Genomic DNA, 23,561 nt, shown 5'->3' with positions numbered 1-23,561 from the left:
AAGTCGAAGTTGAACAAACCTGAAGACCCAGTTTCGCGCAGTGCATTCTGGTTAATTGAGTCTATCAAAGACCGTTACGAAAATTCTGCTTCAACACATTATTAATCTAATAATCAAAATTGTGCAAATTTCTTTTTTTTTAACATGTGAAATGCAAAATGGACATGAAATACCCGTGATAACCGGCAAAATGTCTTACTTATAGGGATGCACCGATACCACTTTTTTTGAATACAAGTACATGTACGAGTACTTGCATTTCAGTACTTGCCGATACTGATACCGAGTATTTAAAAAATTTATTTAAATTTACAGGTAACAGCTTTAGTCATATAATTTAACAAAAAAAACAAGGGACTAGTTTTCCAGTTTGTTGTAAACTCTGCCTCTATGGACAACACAAGAGGCATTAACCCCTTACACGCCGCTCAAACATAGACATTTCTCAGACCGTGGTATCGATCCCCGGTATCGGGGGACTTTTAACAAGTACGAGTACTTTAGAAAATGTGGTATCGAGGCTGATACAAGTATCGGTATCGGTGCATCCCTACTTACTTATTCATTTAGCTGATGCTTTTATCCAAAGCGACTTACAATTTTTTATATATTTCAGAGGTCGCACGCCTCTGGAGCAACTAGGGGTTAAGTGTCTTGCTCAGGGACACAATGGTGCGTCACAGTGGATTCGAACCCGGGTCTCTCACACCAAAGGCTAGGGTTCAATTCCGCTTTAAGGACTCTATATTATATATATATATATTATATATTATATTATATATCTAAATTCAAAGTCTTATATTAATAAAATTCAGTGTGTGTGGTTTTTGTACTTTTTTAAAGTATGGTTTTACACGTGAATACCCTAATTAAGGGTTTTATTTAGCTGTAAATTTGTGAAAAATCGAACTGAGTAAACATTTAGGTTGTTATCCGATTAGTCGATTAATCGAAAAGTAATCATCTGATAAATCAATGGTGAAAATGAGAGTCTGACTAAATTATGTAAAAATCTGTTTTTTTCCGGTCCATTTAAGCCTAATTTGTTAATTGTGTTACTCAAGTTATTACCTTAGTGAGATGACAAGATCTAATGAACTGATTTCTGATTTCAAGCTCAGATCTCTGATTTGAACCTGGAGTCTGATGAGACCCATATGTTTTGAAACGTGTCCGATTGGCAGTTCTTTAAGCAAATCTGCTGTCAATATCTGCCGCTAGACTCAAATAAATCTATTGGCTCAGAAAATTATGGCACATTTGTTGTTTTTAGCCTACCGCTGAGTTACCCTCTCCCACATACAGATTCAGGTGAAATACAGGCTTTTTGCTAAAGGTGGGTCTAAATAAAAGGGCCTGAAACTACTGTTGTTCACATGTGATACAGATGTTGTTTAAGCTTGTAGAGCAGGTCTTGTGGTTATGTAAGATCAGCAGAATGAAGGCAGCACTGTGGTTTTGTTAGCAGCAGTGAAACTGGGATGTTATACCAGATAAATCCCATGCTGACTTTACTATGTGGGTTAAGTTGTTTGAAGTGACGTTTAAGGGTTTATAGTTAGTCTGAAACTGGGGATGTAGAAGTGTCCGCCACAGCAGTGACTGAATGTGACTCTATGTGGCAGATTCGTGTGTCTGAACCCTACAGTAGGTTGCATCCTAACTTATATTGTTAACCTACAGTATGCAGTATGTAAATAAATTATGCTTTTCATTGTGAAAGTATGCAGTGTTTTTTATTCTCTTATTTTTATTCTAACATATTCTTGCATCTACTTCCTCATGTTAGGATATGTTCACACAGTCAGTGGGACTGACTTCAGTATTTACTAACAGCCGTGACTCAGATACTCTTGTCTTTGTGTAAAACAAAGAACCAAAGCCAAGCCACTTTCAATTCCCATAAGTATCACCTGTAAGCATGGTGACAGGGACATAAGGAAAAGAGAAAACACACAAGGCACATGTTGTCTGCTGTGGAAATGGATTTTGAATTGTATGAAATGATTAGGTTCTGTTCACACAGCACAGGTTTACAAAAAAATTTATGTGAAAAATCTAAATCAGGCCTGGAACCATATAATGCTGCTGTGGGAATTATGTATATGTAAACTAGGGGTGGCACGGTCCATGAAAAAAATCCGAACCGTTCGGTTCGCTTGTCTCGGTTCGGAGCGCGTGTGTACCGCACGGTTCAACGGTTCATGGCATGCGCAATGTAGTCTCATGCCCTGTATGTGACCTCAGATTGCGTGTTTCCCTTTCGCGCGAAAGAAGAGGTGACTGGTTTGGAGTATAAGTACTGCAGGTTATGTTACGTGTAGAAATGGCAAGTGGGAGAGTAAAGGAAGTCTGCCGGCAGTTGGAGGATGCGCCAGCGTCGTATAAGTTTGGTGTGTGGAAACATATTTTTATTTCATATTACCCATGATGACAGCGGAAATAAAACAATAGATTGAACTGCAGTCTATGGGTTGAATGTGTTCGAACAGCCCCAGGAGACCACCTTCTCTCCGACCATTTATCTGAGGTACTGAACACAATGTTTTACGTCTTTTCGTATTCAGTGCTATTTTTAGCCTTTCATTGATAAAGCGAAAGCGGCTGATTTCCGCGTAGTTTTATTTTGCTAGCGTGTGAAAGTTGCGCGATCTTATTTCAGAAATTGCCCCTCAAAGTAAACAGGACAGAAGTAGTCAAAAGTGGACAAAAGAGACGGATTTAAATATTACAGGTGTAAAGGTTATGTTTCTCTCTCGTCCACATAATCTCTCAGTATTAAAGCAGCCTCTCAGTGATAAACCTAAGAGCTACACTGAAGTTGGCATTTTAATAAATGCAAGTTATCTTTGTGTGCTAAAAATGCACATAAAGTTTATGTAGATGGCAATACACATTCTCTTTTTTGCCAAATAAATGAAAAGCATGTTGAAATCATCAATGTCTTTCCTCTTGCTCTATCAAAATCTCACCTGGCTTTCCTCAGAGATGGTCCCAATAATGTGCTTAAAGTCAAATTCAGTTTGTGCATGATTACATGATATAACTTTTTTTTAATACTGTATCCTAAATTATGGATAATTAATACATTAATAAGATTATACATTTCTGGAGTGTTAAAAATTTAAAGAAAAAATAACAACAAGAACCGTACTGAACCGAGAACCGTGACCATAGAACCGTGATACGAACTGAACCGAGGGTTTTGTGAACCGTGCCACCCCTAATGTAAACATTTATGTACTCTACATAAACTGTAAAGTTTACTAGTTCATTGGTTCTCAAACTGGGGGCCGCAAGATGGTGCCAGGGGGGCCCCAGTTTTATGACATTTTATAAAATACATAAATTTATCATGAATTCTGTGTAATTAAACCCTGAAAAAAATGATGCTACTAACCAACAGCACTACTTTGCATCATTTAATATGTTTTGTCTAATTAAAATGTTACATTTTAGAACAAATTTGTCAAACTCTGAATGTCCTAATAATATAATTGTGGAAAGCACTCAATAATATTGTATCTTGAGCCAGATAAAATTGTATCCCTGCAGATTCCCACCCGTACTTGTGTATTCTCTAAAGCACTTTGTTAACTTTGTGCTGTGCAAATATTTTTACTTGTCACATTATGTTTGCTTTTGAATGTAACATTTAGCAAAATTTTCTTGTCACTTTTCTGTCATATTACTAATGCTCATTAAATAACTAAAAACAATATTTTGCCAGTAGCCTCTTTCACACAGTAATTCTAGTACATTACCATGAATTTACCAGAATGAATTTACCAGTAAATACAAAAATGTGCTGTTCACACATGCAGTGACGTTCCGTCTTTTTACCAGTAAGACATCATTCACACATTAGTATCAAAATACCGGTAAACTCAGAGAGAAAGCGGAAGTTACCTCCGTGTCGTATTTGTACAAAATGGCGGGTTATGACTTAATATCGTCGGTCCGTATTTTGTTGTTTTCAAATCTGTGGCAAACGGTCGCGAAGTTGCTCGTGACCAAACAACATTACGTTAGGCGGCGTCAAACGGAACATGTGTTTGCACATTAGGCTTCACCGAGGGTGTGCTAAGGACGTCTGCAATTTGGCAGATATAGGGTAAGCTGTTTTAAACAACTTTGAAGAAATGTGGATGTTAACTTAAGTTGTGCTCGACTTTTAAGCAGCAGTCATCTGTTTAAAAACGTTCTGATTGGCCAGATCTGTCAGCGCGGTCTGAAGTCATCCGTTCTAAATGCCGGTAATCCTATATTTTTCGTTCACACATAGCACTTTCTGGTAAATTACTGGTAATCTTACAACCTGTCTTACTGGTAAATTGGGAGCACTGATTTACCGGAAAGGTTCTGTTAACACATGACATGTTAACTGCAATTTACCAGTAAATTACCAGTAAAGACTGGTATGTGTGAAAGGGACTATTGACTTCGGACTTTAGAACATGTTTTTGTTGGTCAATTGCGTAGTTATTTTTTTTGTTGCCTCAAAATAGCAACGTGCCAACAATGCGCCTGAACACACCTTGTTTTCACACCAGAAAGCCCATGGGCACAAAATTGGGCGCAAAAGCATTTGCTGTTTAAAAAATGTGGTGCTAAACGTGAAAATGATAATTGCGCCGCGTTGAAACTATCAAAAGACACTTGTGTGGCGCATTGCACTGCATTGCGCCGGGTGTATGATAAAGACCTTTATGTGTTTGTTTCTGAAGACTAGCCATGTCTTAAACCCTGTTTAGATCGCCAGCAAATAGCAATGGCAGAGCGACAATGAGCTTTCTAATGACCTCATTGAAAGAGACGGGTGACGCACAGCGAAAAAAGTCGCTGATTGTCTGAACGGGGCTTTAAGCTGCGTGCATACCGCCAGCGTCTTTGTCGCCATGTGTCGCTCATCTCTTTCAAGATAATGATTAAATGAGTAACCATCCACACCAATAACTCCACTACTTCTTGCCCTTTGGTAGTCGCACCCACAATTTACTTTTCATTTGCATAAAGTTGAACTTTTCTCAACTTTTTTGCACCGCTGGACACCTCCACTTCCTGTCGCCAATGGTCACTGTAGCTCGTGTCACCAGAAGTAGCTAAGCTTCCATTAAAATGAACCACTAGCAACTAGGGGTGGGCGATAAACCGGTAGACAAAATTAACCGGTAGAAATTTGCCAACCGGTAGAGATTTTGGACTATCGTTTCTATCGAGGTTACGTGCCCACGTCACGCTCCTGTGCGTGTGGTCGCGAAAACGTAACGTTTGTACACGTATTTAAGCACTGCAGTTTTAAAACAAGTTATTTTAAGCCATTGAAACACAGACAACAGATCTGTATGCGTGCGTTCTTTCTGTGTGTCAGGAGCGGACAAGTCGCGCAACCGCTGCTCTTTCTGTCTGTGAGGAGCGCGCAAGTCGCGCGACCTCTGCTTATTAAGCTTGTGAGCATTTTTCCCGCTTTATTGGCCTTAAATACACATATGCGTCAAAATTCCCGTCTTTGCAAGCATCATCATAAACACGACCAGTAAGGTCTTAAGAGAAAGTAAACAGCTAAAAGAGAAAGCGCATGTGTAACAGTGTATTGGATCCGGACTTTGGTCTTAAAGGGGAAGTTACCTAATTTTGCTCCTGTCTGTCACTCGTGTTAATCAAACAGCATTGAGAAAAAAATCTCTCGCTCTTGATTAAATCACTTTTCTACCTTAAATAAAAATATAAATAGGCCTATACATACATGCATAATTATTTATTATCATTCTTATTGACTGTGTATCTTCAGAGAGCTTGAGTTTTGTTTGTTTTTATCTTCTTTCTATGCTTGTATATGTTTTTTGTGAGAATTATAAACATTTCTATGGTATTAAAGATTTAAACCTTATTAAAACATAAAAAACTCTACCGTGATACATATCGTTATCATGATATAAAAATTAATCCTATCGTGATAGAAGATTTTGGTCATATCGCCCACCCCTACTAGCAACACTCTGCCGTTGATTGTCGTTGGCATTTTGCACACAGCTTTAGTGTAGAACATAAAGAGATCCTTTTGTCTGTCTGTTGTGTAGGTGCCTTGTTGCCCTGGGTCATCTGAAATTTGTGAGTAGACAGCCCTTCTACACACGGCCCTTCTTCTGGTTTATGCTGTTTTAACTTGTTAATATTAAGGAGGGAGCTACTGTTTTTTAAATGGTAGGTGTTGGCCTCATTGTTCTTTGACGAAAAGGCAGTAAATGCGGGCGGATAGTACAGTGTTTACCCTGGGATTGGCCTAGCTTACCCTTGATTTATTTGTCTTTGTTGTAGTAGTTCAGTACCTGTAAAAAAAGATCACAATAGGATTCCTTTGATGAAGGAAATCATGCACTTGTTGAATGAAAAAGGGATGAAACTAGTTGCTATCATTATTTATGTCTGTGCCTTGATCACTGTTGCAATACTTTATATGCATTTTGAATTTCAGGAAGGTATGAACAAATATTAGTGGTATGATGAGTTTTCAACAGTAAGTTAAACAACAGAGCCAAGCCTTGTCAATGTCAATCTAGATAAAATCTTCATTTCCTGTAATTCTGCCACAGTTATTACTTCCTACATCTCTATTAGGCATGGGCCGATTACCGGTTTCAAGGTATACCGAGGTTTAAAACAGTCAAGGTTTCAAAACCACTAAAATGTTCTGTGATACCGTCTCCAAGGTATGAGCTGTGTTTATACAAAATTCATTAAATCATGAAGTCATGTGATTGATTTGATGTTTACATTTAATATATATTACGAAAATATTATATATGTTTTGAAAGCATATTATAATTTAAAGGCTTTATTGTACCTGGCATTTGAAAATAACACATTTTAGTGTTGCAATGGCAATACCGCAACACCGTGAAACCGTGGTATTTTTGCTAAAGGTTATCATACCGCCAGAATTTTATACCGGCCCATGCCTAATCTCTATCAGGGCATAATATAAATTTAGAAACAAGCATTTCTGTCAGTGGCAGTCCACAAACTCTCTTTTCCTTTCTATCTTTTTCCCATCACAGAACAGGTGGTGATATTAGAGAGACAGTCTGTACTGGCTATAGGCCTAACCTCCTCTGCATTATTAGCACTGTATATTCATGTTCTGTTGCTTTAGCATGTGACTCCTCTCTGCATCCATTTACAATGTTTGTACATAGTGAAAGTATGAGAAGACTGCTAACATTATCCTGTGCAAATCAATCTTACAAGACTAAAGGGCGATTTATAGTCGTGCGTAGGTTCTACGCCGTAGCTCTGTGTAGCCTGACGCGCACCTCGCAAAAATTTTAACAGCGCGTCAGATCTACGCGGACTGCAAGCGCTGTGATTGGTCCACCAGAACCCCTCCCGTCAGGTAAAAAAAACTGCGTCATAGGTATTTCCGTTTGTGACGGTGAAAACAAAGATGAGCCAAGTTGAGGAGTGATTTAACTCAAACTGCATCAAAAGTCGCTGTTTATTTACTTCTATCATTGCTGGTCTTCTCAAATTATACACAACAAGTTGCTGTTTCTTTTTCGTTTGTGGGTTAACTTACCAAGCTTCTTCTTCTCTGATGGTCGCACTGCTACCTTGGTTACATGCGTGGATACTGCCCACCAGCGTGTGTTTGCACGTCAACGCAGACGACGACGCAAAAGTATAAATGAAAACCGACGCGGAACCTACGTCGTCGCTGCTATGCCGTAGGACCTACGCACGACTATAAATCGCCCGTAACTGTGGGTTCACACCAGGCGCGTTTGAGGCGTCAAATTCGCGTCTACCGGGACTAGTTTGCCGCTTGAACATTTTGAGTTTACTCGCTTCATTCACGCATGAAAGCTGCTCGTAAAGTTCTAGTCATCGAGACATTCGCGCAGAAATTCGCGTCATGGGAGGGGCTTCTGCAACTACGCTCAGTTCCTGTTATCACGTCACTACTAGTGCAAGCTCCTGATTGGTTAAAATTGGTCAAATTTTGCAACTGCGCTGTGCTAAACACCTCATTTGCGCCGTGAGACCTCCAGACGTCAATCTTCACATTGACTTAACATTGAAATCACTCACGGCTGGTGTGAACGCAGCATAAGAATTAACTGTTATTTCATTTTATTCATTTTAACTATTTAATTTATTTTCAGTTTGTATTTCATACATCACATAATCAGAGGTTATGTTGGTATCAAATGGCCCTTATGCTATTCTTGTTTATAACAAGAATTCTATGTTGTTTATGTCTTGAAAATATTTTTTTCAGATTGGTATATAATGGAGCAATTCCACATTTGTCTCATTTACAAATGGCTAAATGTACAGAATTTCTGAATTTCCACCCACTTTGCTTTAAATGTTCCTTCCTTTCCGTCCAACTCATGGAAGCTTTTTTTTAAACATCCACTAAAAGCATCACGCTGTGGGCCATCTGACACCATTCAAAATGCCTGCTAATTTTCCTTGCATGCTCCTGTGCTACAGGCATACAGATCTGGTCTTAATCACGTTAGAAATCTCTTTCTTGGGTGTAAAACAGGATTTGGCATCTCGTAAAGGCCTCTTTAAATGTCTCGCTCATTAGCAAAGATTCAGAGATAGAGGCGTGGCTACTCAGCTTTCATTTCACTGATGACCACAAACTTCTGCCTTTTAACTTTGACCGTCACCCACACACACAAAACAAAGACAGTATTATAGAGTATTAAAGTCCCTATTTTTCTAGCGCTGTCATTCTTTCTGTCTGGCATCGGTGATGGCTTTTGATCGGCCAACCACAAGAAGAAAAAATATGGAAAAACCATGTTTAAATGCAGGAAAGTTTGAAAAGCCTTTGTCACAGGCCTTTATTCAAATATTCCAAACGCTTACACAGAGGAACCCTTTCATGTTGTCCAAGCTAGGTCATACCGAAAAACAACTTGTGATCACAATTTAGTTCACAGACTTAAGTGCTCCTATATACCCCAGTTGTAGAGCATTATGGCGTTAGCAGAGCAAAAGGTATTGGGTTTGAACCGAGAAAACAAAACACTATAAAAGTGTTAAAGTTTGGTTTATGAATTGATGCTGTTTAATTGTTTAAACATTGATATGCAGTAAGTTAAAATGTTCTGGTTCTTGTTAGTATTGTTGATTAAGCATTGAACTAAAGTTAATGAAAATGATTGAATTTACTTTGGCAAGAGAGTTTATGCTACAGTACAGTGCCACTGTAAATCAGTTAATATAGCGTTAGCAACGCAAAGGTTGTGCGATACCTTGAATGAACTTGAAGTTGCTTTTGATGTAAAATGTACATCAGAAAATACCGATGTACATGTGAGTATCGTAATATTTTGTCAGATAACACTGTATTGATTCTAAAAAAATGCTTTTTAAAATATTTTTAAAATTAAATTAAATTCATGACTCAGTTGTTTTGTTTGGAGCTTACATGCCGACCATTAGATATCATTCTTCTTATCTCTAAACTTCAGCAGTGACAGGAAGTACTAGCATAGATGTCTGCGGCATGCGCCACAATTTTTTTTTTTGCTTGGTTTGCATATGGTGGTGTGTTCGTAATGACAACTTTCGTAAAATTAAAGACTGTTATATTAGAACAATAGGAAATATCCCAACATATCACCTCACTTTACAGTATCGCTATGTATCGCAACACATTTCCATGGCATGTCCCGCGATACATATCGTATCGTGAGATTCTTGCCGATTTGCAGCCCTTTTGCTTAGTCTTGAAGTACCTTACTTAGGTTATTCAAACAGGCTGCAAAATCTGTTCTGTTTTGGGTTCTTCAGAAACATTTTTGGGAACCACAGTGTATAAAAATGGCCCTCTAAATAGCATGTGGTTTTAACACTACCGGTACTCGTCTGGGAAAAATTACGTTTCCAATACTCACTGTCACTAAAGAAATAGGTCACAAGAGCTTCTGTCTTTATTTATGTGACTTTCCATTATGTTGGACCAAACCTGTATGACCTAATAATTAAGTCAATGCTTCTATTTCAGCCGGTCAGTCAAACAGGTTGCAATTGTATTGTGTTGGATAGAAAATCTACTTTAAATGTCATTACAGTAATATTTATTTACTGTCAACAACAGGTCACTTAGTAAAACCAGAATGTATGCAGTTATGATCAACAGGCAATCAATTATTTCCTCCCTATAGACAGTTTCACTTTCAGCGGCAACAACATTAAAGGTCACGTTCTTTCTGATTCCATTTTTCAAACTTTTGTTAGTGTGTAATGTTTCTGTTAGAGCATAAATAATACCTGCAAAATGATAAAGCTCAAAGTTCATTGCCAAGCGATAGCCTACAGCGAACGGTTTGGACTACAGCCCTCTACTTCCCCATTAAATAAAATCAATGGCCCTGTCGCCAAATGGCACACTTTGGACTTATGGGCTTCCTCAGAGTCCACACTTTGATTACATCATGTAGTGCAGTCCTTAGGGACCCTTGATGCGAGTCCATGAGGGAGCACCGCAGTCGTATTTTGGGACAGACTTGAGCGTCACTCTGGAAATAGGAAGAGTAGTTTCCAATCATTGTGAACTCCTCCCTTTTGTCTTCTGATTGCTTTGTCGCAATGACTTCTGGGTTGGTAAAGTGCTCAAACCTACTGCAGTGCGGTCTTCGCCGAAGATCACATTAAGGTTGCAAAGGGGGCGCTGATGAGCACACTTCGGAGTGTTAAAATGACAGATGGGACAGCCTATGGACTTGTAGACTAAGCGAGCATGCACAATTTAAGGCCACGAGACCTAAAGTCAACATGAACTGCACCATTTGGGACAGGGCCAATATAAGAGTTTTGGACTAAACTCCGCCCACAGGAATACGCCAGTCGCCAGCTATGGCTCAAACGGCTCTGCTAAGCTAAGCTGCTGTCGAATCATAACGCACTAAAAAAACTACACAATCAGAACTCGTTACGTATTTCTGAAGGAGGGACTTCATAGAACAAGGAAGACATCAGCACGTTTTTAGAACAGTGATATGTAAATTGTGTGAAAAATACAGCGTTTTTTACACGTGAAACATGAACACGTTATATTGCCCACTATAAACTAAGGGTGTCACGATTTCGATTTTAAATCGAAATCGATCGAAATTAAGTCACAGCTTCGAACTTCGAATTAAAAAATGGGATCGTCGATGCTGCCACGCCCCCATCTCACGTCCGGTCGGCTTGCCAAGCGATGGAAAAAAAACTCTCAGAGATGTCTTTAAAAACATCTGTCCAGCGGAACGCAATCATATATTAAACACGAGGGATGCTACAACTCCTTGAAATGCATATCATAAACAGGATTACTTCCCTAGTGATCTGACTTTGGACAGAGCGCAGCTCTCTGCACGTGCGCGAGAGTGAGAGAGGCGCAAAGATGCAGCGGGTTATATTTAAAACTAAAGGGATAGTTTACCTCAGCTCGCATGAACTGCATAAAACTGAACAAATACATAAGGATTACTACTTTAGTTTATGTTTAGACTTCGGACAGATGCGAGGGCGCGTCCACGTGCACGTGAGACAGAGAGAAGCGCAGCTGCTTATGATGCTGGATTTATTTCAGATGCTATGAGTCCAAGACACACGCATTAAGTCCATGTGCATGCAAGAAGGAATCCTCTCTCTACAAGCTCTCGCGTTAAGTGAAGCCCACAAACCCCCATGCGAGTTGTGCAATGTGCATGTTAATGTTAAACTATAATAATAAATAATGGCATATCATTTTTGTCTTCAAAAAAGTATGTAAAAATCGAGAATCGGATTGAATTGTGACCTTAGAATCGAAAATGTAATCGAAATGAGGATTTGGAGAATCGTGACACCCCTACTATAAACACAATCAAAGCTTCAAAAACACAGAAAGAACGGGACCTTTAACAAACAGCTTTTGTGGCCCAAACTTAACTTTTGGTAGACTTCCTCTTATAATCAATAACAACACAGTCCCTCTAGAGTAGATTATTTTTGTTAACAATCAAAATAAGGAAGTAAATTGCCTTAGTTCAAATTATAGCTAAAGCGTATCAACTACTACACTGAGATAATGTTACCGGGGTAAATTAATGTGTACAGTATGAGCTACAGATCCTTGAATTCTTGCCTGGCTGCCAAACCAAAAAAAAATTATTTTTGAAAATATCATTGTTCCAGAGGCCAATTTAGCCACCAGCCAGGGGTGCGTTTTCTTTCTTTCTTTTTTTTTTTTTTTTAAATCTGTTTATTGACCTTTTACAAAAATATACAGGAGAATCATGAACAAGATTTTTTTTTTTAACCCTGACCCACCCCCCAAAAGAGCAAAAACAGGAAAGAGAAAAAAAAGAAAGAAAGAAAAAAATAGAAAACTATATTAAAGTAAATTCAAACAAACTGGATAAAAAAAGACAAAAATGAAAGGAAAATAAATAATAGTAAAAAATTAAATAAACGAATAAAACAAGGGGGTGCGTTTTCTGAAAGCAAATATGGTCGCAAGTTCTGTCGTTACCAAGTTCAATGGTAACAGTGATCATGGTTAGCTAACAATGTCTTTGGTTAATGCAGCCCAGACCAATAAACAAACACCGAAAGACTGAAAGTTAATGTCCCCAAGTGCGTAACCGTGGCAAGAAAGTCCAATGAAACTGTCTATAAAGGACATTTTCACAATTTTAGTCATATTAAATACTAAATTGTACTTTATTTAGCCATGGGTCAGCATTTTTATTTTGCATATTTGTGGTGTCATGACTAGATACATACAGCATGCAGTTTGCCGCTTTTCTCTACTACTTCCACATCAGTGAGAAAAAAATATCTGTCATGTCTGTGAACTGTTTACTGTGCACGTTTGGCATTGCAATGCAGGGTTAACCTTGCGAAAGCGGTGCTAATGCTGTGCTGAAGCTGGGTTTCATAACCTTGGATGAAACGTGGTGCTAATCACATTTTTAAAATTATTGGCTTTACCACGTTGGTACTGATGACATAACAAGAAGACTTATGTACTTATTTATTTGTGTGTGTGTGTGTGTGTGTGTGTGTGTGTGTGTGTGTGTGTGTGTGTGTGTGTGTGTGTGGTTATATAGGAAAAACAAAGCCCTTAAATCTCATGGTTTCGGTCCTTAGTTTCATGTTTTTATACTTGCGTTTAGAGAACTGGGCTTTTGTGGCATTTTTCACGTCCCCTTCTGTTGAAATGCTGATGATTATTTTGAGCTTAGCTGAGGCCGATAAAAATGTTAAGAGGATGTGATGAAGCCGCCTGATATTTTGCTTCTACATCCTCCTTAACCAACCCTGCCTAAATATGACTAGTCTCTGAGAAATAAACTGCCAACAAGGATATGAAAGTACAGAGACACACAATTATGTGGATTTATGTCTGCATGACCCCCATTATAAATCCATTTTCAATTGAAAAAAGTTATTTTAAATCTTTTTTTTACAAAAAAAAGTTTTTTTACTGGAATCATTTGGTGGAAAAGTATATTTTTTCTGAAAATCCATTCAGTATTTTCTAAAATTATGCACATAAACAATCTTTAAAGCAGTTTTGATGTTGTTTGAGTCTAAAAGTCACCGTATATGAAACTCTTGAGTCATTATGAGCTTCCTCTCTCTCTTCCTTAGTAGTTCACTAACAGGAAGTTGGTTACACATCATCATCCTCACATTGTAAGGAGGAGGAATTCATTTCTGGCAAAAACAGCCTAAAGATACATTTAGCATGCAAAGTTTAGAAGATTTTTACAGACAAGCAGGATGATTTATTAGACTATAAGCTTCACAACAGTCAACTATTTTTTAATAGAAGTGTTTTAGGGGGATGAAGTATGAGATGCATATTTATATAAAGAGCTTTGGCATTCTAACAGTAGCATGTTGTGCTTTACAGCATGCATGTTTCCTGGTATTTTTTTGCCAGTGCCTCACATTTCATATTTTTGTTTTAACATCTTGCGTCTCAAGCTTTGTATACTTTGTGTAGCATGTTTAGTTGAAAAAACGTAAAAAACCTGAAGTTTTTTTTTACTATGCATGTTTCTTGACCTCAGCAACAAACCACGTTCATGTGCTTTGTCATCAGTTTCGAAACACCAAGGATTCAGTGAGACCTATGCTGATGCAACTATGAATAGCCAGGAAAGAATATTACGTATTGCATCTCTATTGGTTGGCATCAGCTGAATGTCAGACTATGTGAGTTTGACTGACGTGGCCTGCCAGAACTGAAAAAAGGGAAAAGATTTAAATTTAGAATCAGACATCGTGTCATCCTAAATCTTAGCTTATTATGTGTGAAATGAATCTTTTTTGTGAGGTTTTTTATTTGAAATTATGTAATATTGGTCTTTTTCTGCCTTGATTTCAAATTGGGTTGCTTTATATGGGACAGTATCTTGAGTAACTGACCCTTTTTTTGTAGACTAAAGGTTATCTTCACATAACTACATGTTCTCTGCCAATGTCACAGTCTGTCTATGCAGGCTATTGGAGCGAAGCATGCTAACCTCTCGTATGCAGCAAAATGCTGATCTGGTTGTTTTAACAGCAACATTTTATTTGTGATACAATATTTAAATATAAGGCCATAATGCAACAACACAATTTGGACCTGATAAAGTAACTTAGAGTTTGACGTGTACATGTAAGTTAAAGATGCATGTAAGGTTTTTACTGCTGTAGGCCTACAACCTCTGAAGATGTTTATTATCATATGTTTAACTAGGATAACTTACACTCTAGTTTACACAATTACAGTGGCGGCCGGTGACTTCTTTTTTTCGAGTGCGCTTGATGCGAAGTTCATCACAACATGTGTGTGGTTCCTTTTTTCAAAATATGTGTTTTGCGCATCAAGAGATCCTGTGTGCATCACGTGTCTTGTCAAAATAAGTGCCTGATGCAGACGCGTCTAAAGGGTTTATAATAAAAGAGATGCTCGCATTTGCCAGACACTCGCATAATCTCATGCGTAATCAGAGTTTACTGTTAAGGGAGTGTCTCGTGTATTTTGTGAACGTGAGCGTCCGTTTTATCATAAACGGTTTTGAAACGTTTGCAGTACGCACTTGACAAAACACGTGTTGCACATGGTTTACTTGACGCAACCAACACATATTTTGAAAACGCAACCAACACATGACACTCCGAACACTTATTTTGAATTGGCACCCCTCGGATGAGCAGTCACGAGCTGCCACTGCACAATTATCAGTTTTACAATATACACTACGTAAGGAATAATTGACGACGGGCCATTGAATTATAATAAAATAATGCACACCCAAGGTGCAATGCGGCAAGACGCGGTGTGCATTATTTAAAAAAAATTCAAAGGACTAGAGTCAATTATTCTCTTATAGCACGGTTACCACAAACATTACTCTGGTGCCTATTTTTAAGACATTTGACAAGTAAGGTGTGCGGTTATCAGAAATTAATGCATACCCACGAAACATTTCTCAGCCAATCAGAATACAGCATTCAACAGACCCGTGTATAATATTCTAATAAATTGATCTTCACAGATCATATTAAACACTGTCAGAAGAAATGCTCCCTATCTGTCTCTAGGCCGGTACCCTTTAAAAAAGTACACCGTTGCATCTAAAGATTGCATATTAGTTCCTCAGAGGTACGTATTGGAGTGCATATTAGTTCCTCAATGGTAAATATTAAAGCTCCCCTTCTTTCTGTGTTTTTGAAGCTTTGATTGTGTTTACAGTTTGCAATATAACATGTATTCATGTTTCACGTGTAAAAAAACGCGGTATTTTTCTCACAATGTACTTATCTGTATAGCGCTGTTTTCATTGTCCTCAAAACAGGCTTGTTCTTTGAAGTCCCTCCTTCAGAAATACGTAACGAGTTTTGATTGTGTAGTTTGTTTAGTGTGTTGTGAGTGATTCGATAGCAGCTTAGCTTAGCAGAGCCAATTGAACCAAAGCTGGTGACTGACGTATTCATGTGGGCGGAGTTTAGTCAAAAAAACGTTTTACTGACGTCATTAAAGCAGGAAATAGAGGGTTGTAGTCCAAACCGGCCATTCGCTGTATAGGCTTTGAAAGCGGAAAATATAACGCCTGGCAGTGAACTTTGAGCTTTATCATTTTACAGGTATTATTTATGCTATTATAGCAACATAACACACTAACTAGGGTTTAAAAAATGGTATCAGAAAGAATGTGACCTTTAATACCTCAAAGGTACATATTGGTACCAAAGGTATACAAACATTAACGGTACCTAATATAGTACATATTAGGACCTTTTAAAAGGGTACTGCCCCAGTGACAGCTTGGGGTCATTTTTAGTGTCAGTGCAGTTAATGTGCTTTCTGGTTGCAGTATGATCATCAGAAGGTCCTGTTTGGATCCCTTACTACGTTTCTTTAAACAGTCTGCACAATGTGCTGTTATCAGATAAGCATTCACAAGCTTCCTCTTATTACCCCTAACCCAAATATACAAATAATATCTACTCATTAACAGCACTGAGTTTGTTGTTGCACACTTTTAACTTTCTTTGCTCTGATATTTAGGGTAATACTTCTCTGAAATACTTCTTTTATTCTGACTCGCATATGTCTCTACCTGTGATCCCTGCACTTTAAAAAAAAATTAAATGCATAATAATGCATGAAGTTAAAACAATTTGGTTTTGCAAGTCAATTCAACCTACTAACTTTAGTTAAAGTAACATAAAAATTTTGATTTGAAAAAAATGCTGCATTTTTTTAACATTGTGTGTTTTATCGCCTATTGGTAGCTGTTACCCTACATTGCTAAAAATGTATACACATGACAAAGATGAGGTGCTTTTTTATTGTTTATTTTTTGTGGGTGTGAGTCTTTTCATTTACTTAGGATTCCACATCTTTTGAAAGATTGTTAATGGTTAGGCCGGTGTACTCTTACACCCCACCATCATGCAAATCAATGAGAGTAAACCACAAGGGTACACTACTCACAGCTCACTGCAAAACGCATGAACTCCCTCACCTTCTTCTCTTCTCTGTCATGAAGTGCACTTCAGTCAATGGCCATCTGTCTATTCTTCTCACATTACCTTCATTTCGTTCACTTATATCTCCTGCGAGTGACTCTGTGCATTAGTAGAGGCTAAAATGGGCTTTTGTGGAATTTGTAAGACTTGTTTGTGTAGGTTTTTGGGACTAAATGTACAGAATTGATGTATAAAGATGTTGAAAGACCTGAGCATGTAGAGCTTTCTGTGGTGTTCTGTAAGGCAAAGGTTTTATGTGTACCTGGCTGTAACGTATAGGGTTTTAGATGTGACATTTGCTATCCAAACTTGTAATATAATTTCTTAAAGAATGCATTTATTACCAATATATTGAACCATCTGTTTATATTTTCATAAACCCCTCATGATAAAGTTCAGACATTAGAAAAAATCAGTCTATACTGAGGGGCAACCTTCCGATCTCTCCGATGAAGTCAATACAGAAGTGACTTAAACTGCAATTCATCGACTGGCCGCTAGATTCCCATTGACCCCAATGTTAAAATTCCCAACTTTACAGCAGGAAATTATATGTTTACAGCCTGGTACAAAAAGTGTTTTTGGTCTATATAGCTAAGTTTGCCCTTCATGACAACTGTGAGGGGGGCGAATATTTTTGTAACACATCCGTTTAAATTATATTAAGCAGGGGTGTGACGAGATCTCGTGCGACGAGATTAAATATGTATAGCGAAATGAATGATGTCACTAGATTTCTCGTGGAGGAAATGCTGGCCTTTTCTCAAATAAAAGGCTGCATCCTTTGGAGGTCGCATTTGTATAATATTTTATTACAAAATATTAACAATTATAAAGTTAACTTTCCATTTAGATTGCAGCTTTATATTTGAGGCACAGCCACTGTCTGATGTCAGCATAAAGTGAAGTTTCTGCCTTTTTCAACTTTTTACAGTGCATGCATTATATTCCGTATTTTACTGTGTGTGCTTTTTTGTTTGGGTTTCCAATAATGTTCATCTGAGACACGTTGTGTTTTTCTATTGATCAGTGCCAGATGTGAAGTGTCTCAGCAGATTAAACCCTAACATGATTTATTGTCTGCATGTTTTTGCTCAAGAATGACAGTGGTTGTATAATTTATATTGTAAATAATTGGACAAATATTAAACGTTTTTTGGCTAAAAGTAAGCATCTAAAGTGAAAATAACAGAAGCGGGTCTGTAAGCGCCCCCTGCAGGCATTTGTTATAAAACATAATGCTGGATAGTTGTTGTACAAAAGGATGCAACACCCAACAAGGAGACAATCCTGGGCTATGCTTCTGCAGAAAGAAAACCCAGAAAGGAAAGCGTGACTCTGTCCCCGGCAAGGGCAAACAATGGCAGCCGTCAAAGTACACTCGTATTTGTTATTTCTTTATCTGTAATACACTAAGACTGCAGTAAAGTTTTACATTGAATATATACATTCAATTTCAAACCTATTAGAGTAGGCTTTAAACTTGGGATGCTGTGTAATATGTTAAGACAATATTAAGACAGTATGTGAAATAAACATTATTGTTTTTGATTTAATACATGTGATGCTTTCTCTTTTTATTCACGTTTATAAAAGCATCTGTCTGCACTTTTGAATACTTTTATCCTGGCAGCAGTATAAGTTCAGGGATTCTCCACAAAAGAAATTAAAACATCACCAAAGTGGAGCGCTGGTAGGGACCTGGGTGTGCTGTATATGGTTTGCAAGTGCCCAAAACTTGCAGTTCATATCTTTGTCTTAATGATCCAAATAATCATGGCTTAAAACACAGGGAAAATTGATCGCCTTGTGCTGTGTCACCATAGAGAGCTTAGCGTTAGCATTGTGTTACAGGGCAGTCTACACTTTTCTTTCCAATGACTTCCATTAATACGCATGCAAATGTGTCAGACCGGAAACACAAGCTCGTACGAAGATATTGTACGCATTTCGCTCCGTACCAAAGTTCAAATCTGATGAACTCTGACCTGCAAAGTCTGATGTGACAGCTCCTTTAGCCTTCTTTTCTGCCTTTAGGTCACTGCACAGGTCATGTGACTGAAAAATATTAATTGCTTATCCAACCAAATAGCTTGGGCTGCGGATGTCAAGCTAAAGGTACGTCAGTTTTTTGTAGCTAAATTTTTTGGTAGTTGATAAATTTATAAATTGATAAATTTAAATTCTAAGATATTTTAAAAGACCCAAAATTAGGGATGCACCGAATCCAGATTTTTGGGGTTCGTCCGAATACCGAATCCACTGTTTAAGATTCAGCCGAATCTGAAACCGAATACCGAATCCTACTCACATCCTTATTCCATTAACACAGTAAAACACATGAATGAGGTAAACAACGTCCACAGCATTGTATTTTTCATTTTATTTAATTTTAACTGTAAAAAAAAAAGGATAGGCAACATAAAGCTGACAAGTGGGAAAAACAATTTTGACAATTACCATAAGCCTATGCATAATGAAAGCGATGCGGTGCGACACGCTCGTTTTTCAAGGTGCGTCCGCAAAATGTGAACCGCCCTTAAGGCTCACCGAAAGATAAAGCTTATCTCCACGTCAGCACCCAATGTGTGTAATCAACGGCCGCGTGACGTCGACCAGCGTAGCGCAAGCCTAGGGTTCGGTGGAAAAAATCTAGGATTCGGCCGAACCCCGTCAAAAACCCCAGTATTCGCCTGAATCCCAATCCTGGATTCAGTGCATCCCTACCCAAAATACCCCACATATACATTTTTAAATTACACATTGGGAATGGGAATGTGTGTAACTACGAATGAGGATCTTCAGATTTTACATGTATGTAAACAGATATATGCTATCCAATGAGAGTGTAAAGTCGCATTTTGTCATAAGCACATTACTAATTTTATAAAAGCATTTCTTTTCAGCTACAGCATCCTATTGGGATTAAAGAATTTCCTGTGCTAATCTGAACAAAACCATCTCTGCTTCCTATTTATCCACAGACCAAGTAGTGAAAATCTAAAACTGAGAACACCATGTTGAAAGGGGGCACTGCCAAAGCGGCACTGCCCAGGACAGGAACCTCAAGCGTTACAAAGCTGCCCACCAGCAGCTCCCACTCCAGCAACTCAGGGATGAAAACCTCCAGATCCTCCAGCACCATCGCCTCTGACCTGCGACTCAGCAAGGTGAGCTCAGAAATAGAGACAAATTAAAGGAGCGAAATTAATTGTACTCTAAACACTCAAATATATTAAATGCATAATGCAGCAGGAGAGAGAGACTGAATGAAAGCAAGATATTGGCACAGGCTAAGGTGCAGTGAAACTAAAGAGAGAGAAAGTGAATGAGATATTGTGTAGAGATTGAGATAATGATTTTTTCCTGTTCGCATTGTAAATCAGTCTTAGTTTGCTTGTAAAAAGGTGCATATAAATAAAACATTATTAATAAAACCTGAACCTGTACTGTTTGTCTTATAAAGCCTGCATTGTATTCTCCACACATGTACTATTACAGCTAAGTAAAAAGACCTTCATATGTCCCTATAGTACACAGGATAGGGATACTATTTAACAACATAAAAACAAACATTTTAAAGCAGTGTAAAATGTTAGACAAAGCCACTTTTAGGTTTTTAAAACTATGTTTGCATATGCATCATTTTGAGAATCACTACTTAGGTTCTGCTATACTATTACAGGACCTGAAATATATTTGAATCTGTTTATGTGTCACTGATTGTTTAATAATGTTCCTGTGTGTACTGTAGATAAAGCGAGCAAGCAGTGATGATGCTTTGGCCAAACCTGTTTTGGGGTCAGTGCCTGCAGTGTCTCGCTTGAGGAAGACCATCACCACGGGAGCCATCTCTGAGCTGTCAGACAACAGACCACGCAGTGCTTCAAGTAGGACTTGAATACACTTGCACACGATCACAAACACTTCCGAAACGTATGGTTTTCTGTCTTTTAGGTGTCAAGTCATATTTAGATTTCATACTTGGTATTTCAAATAAATGGGTATTGATACTCAGCAAATACATCAAGTATAATTAGGGATGCACCGATTCGATTGTTGTTAAAGTCAACCTTCATTAGTTCTCTTTTTATCAACTCTAAAATATGGGTAGGTTTCTTCAAAAAAGCTGTTTCTATTGATAGAGATCAGATTCAAAGCGATCCTCAAAACTTACACGGACATACAACTGTTTGCCCTAGGGCAATACTAGCGGGATTTATAAGTTGTGGAAGAGCCGGAAATTCTCGTCATTGGCAGGGAAGCTTTTGCACTTAATTGACGAGTTAACTCGTCAATGGCAGGGAAAGATTTAAAAGGACAAAGTATTATAAAAGCACGGAACAGATGCATGTAAGATGTTTAAGTTCATGGAGACTCTGATGTGGTACTTAAAACTGGGTTAAGGCACTGGATGAAATGTCAAACACACTCACGTGCGCACAATGATTTTAAAAAGTCTTAGTAAGCTGTGGATGGATGCAGTATATGTGCTAATCACATATCTATTGTCTTTGTGTTTTAATAGTTATAAACTGTCCGTTGCAAAAAAAGGATTCCCTTGAGAGTATGCTTCAAGTGCGTTATTCTGCCCCTGGGAAGCACATTTTTGTAGAATACAGGATGAGTTAGGCACATCAATTCTGGGCCTGGAATGTGCATAAGTGTGAAGGACAGGTCAAGCGCATCATTCCCGAAAATAACCATCTGCACATAATAGCCTTTTTTACTGTAACAGTTTTGCACAATAAAGGACAATATATTTTGCCTATTTATTTGATCAAACATACCTATTATGTGTCCTCTTAAACCCCGCCATGATTAATAATATTACTAATGTTCTTTATAACCTGTAAATCATTTTAAATCGGGATCAGCCAATACTCAGAATTCTGGTATCGGATCAATAATAGAAAAGTTGTAACGGTGCATCCCTAAGTATAATAAATAATATGATACAAGCAATATAATTGAATTACTATACAAAATATCAATAGCTTCTCATAATTAGATGTGCTCAGATTAGTTAAAAGTTATACTGGATCTCTAAAATTGGACAGTCGATGAATAACTTTCTCATCAACACCAAGATTTTAGGTTAAAAGTTAAGTAAGTGTATAAATGTATAAGATAAGGTACTGTGATGTGATGTGATGTTTAAAATAGTTTTCAACCAACACTGATGTGCTCATGTGAGTACAGCTGATGGTCTCTAGGGGGCGACAGGAGACCTTTATATAGTATCTCTTATATATTATCTTCATTTGGTGTTAAATTTGGCTTTAGTGCATCTGTTGGCTTATTGACAGACTTTATTATATATGGGTGATGGCAGTTAAATTTATAACTGCATGATCGCTCTCTGGATTTAAACTTTCCCTTGCGAATTTCGTTCTCAGCAGAAATGACATCTCTGAACAAAAGCCAGGTTTTGCTGAGATGATTTGAAAAACATGACGTGAAACAGAAGCATCTGGACTGATTCTGATTGGATTGTCTTTGTTCTCATATGTTTGTTGAGTGTTTTTGTATGTGTGCTCATATAATGAATTGAAGATCATTGAAGGAAGAATTTATTTTATTCTGAGTGTGCGGTGGACTGTGATATCAATCATTTCTCTATAGTCAACACCCACAGAAAGACATTAAACAGATGCACTTTTCCAAAGCTGTTTTAACTCTGGCTTTGTCTTAAACCTGTAGGCCCATGTATGCAGGCATGCTAATGAAAATTGTTTTGTGTTTTCATAAGCTTGCCATTTAGTGTGATGAGAAGCTGAAATAACGATTGAGGTTTTGAAGAGGAATGCTGCATGGCCACATGATCTCTGTGGGTTTGCCATTATGGGGAAATACCAGCATTAGGGTGTAGCAAAATTCTTTGTACTTTGTTATTCCCTGAAATTCATCAATGCTTACACATACAAGACATTTGAATAAAATGCACGCCACAGGTGAATTGATGCTACTGCTTTGCATGTTGTTTCCAAATAATTTTCCCAGGACCATTTAGCTCTTTTGTTGTATGTGTTACTGTGGAATCAATTACTGTTTTGTTATTTACAAGAAGTTACAGGGTTCCCACGGGTCCTTGAAATCCTTGAAAGTTTGTGAATCTGGGGAAAATAATTCAAGGCACTGAGAAGTTTTTTAAATCTACATACATAGATACAGGTCACTGAAATTGCTTGAATCTATTAAAAAAAATCTGGACGTCTCGGTTACGTATGTAACTGTTGTTCCATGAGAAGGGAACAAGACGCTGCGTCTCCCTTGCCATACTTCCTGCATCCCTGTAACGGCGTCATTGGCAATAATTTCAAATAGCCATGTCCTTCCTGGCTCCCGCGTCACCTTGTCTTTGTCGTTAAGCCTCACCATTGGTTGAATTTGATATACACATTCAGACGCATTTACCCCTGGAGGGGTCCCCAAAGTGTCACCGCAGTGACGCAGCGCGAGTTCCCTCAAAAGGGAACATTAACAATGTATCTTAAAAGGTAACACGATGTAACCTTGCTCTCACTTGAAATGTG

The 23,561-nt window shown here is 38.0% G+C and overlaps 1 protein-coding gene across 2 annotated transcripts in view; it reads left to right on the top strand.

Moving 5' to 3' along the window:
- The window catches only part of specc1 (sperm antigen with calponin homology and coiled-coil domains 1), a 146,104-nt gene that overhangs the window by 12,824 nt on the left and 109,719 nt on the right, over positions 1 to 23,561 (top strand). The window contains exons 1-3 of one of the 2 annotated variants that reach the window (XM_065284264.2): positions 19,124 to 19,143; positions 20,010 to 20,195; positions 20,780 to 20,915. In XM_065284264.2, coding sequence (XP_065140336.1) covers positions 20,043 to 20,195; positions 20,780 to 20,915 — 289 coding nt within the window. In that variant the 5' untranslated portion in view covers positions 19,124 to 19,143; positions 20,010 to 20,042. Of the gene's footprint in view, positions 1 to 19,123; positions 19,144 to 20,009; positions 20,196 to 20,779; positions 20,916 to 23,561 lie in introns of those variants that run through there. The other variant, XM_065284263.2, reaches the window with a different exon arrangement.

Source organism: Paramisgurnus dabryanus, chromosome 5 (genome assembly GCF_030506205.2).
Source record: "Paramisgurnus dabryanus chromosome 5, PD_genome_1.1, whole genome shotgun sequence".
Classification (NCBI taxonomy): domain Eukaryota; kingdom Metazoa; phylum Chordata; class Actinopteri; order Cypriniformes; family Cobitidae; genus Paramisgurnus; species Paramisgurnus dabryanus.
This window is presented reverse-complemented; position numbering and strand designations above follow the sequence as displayed.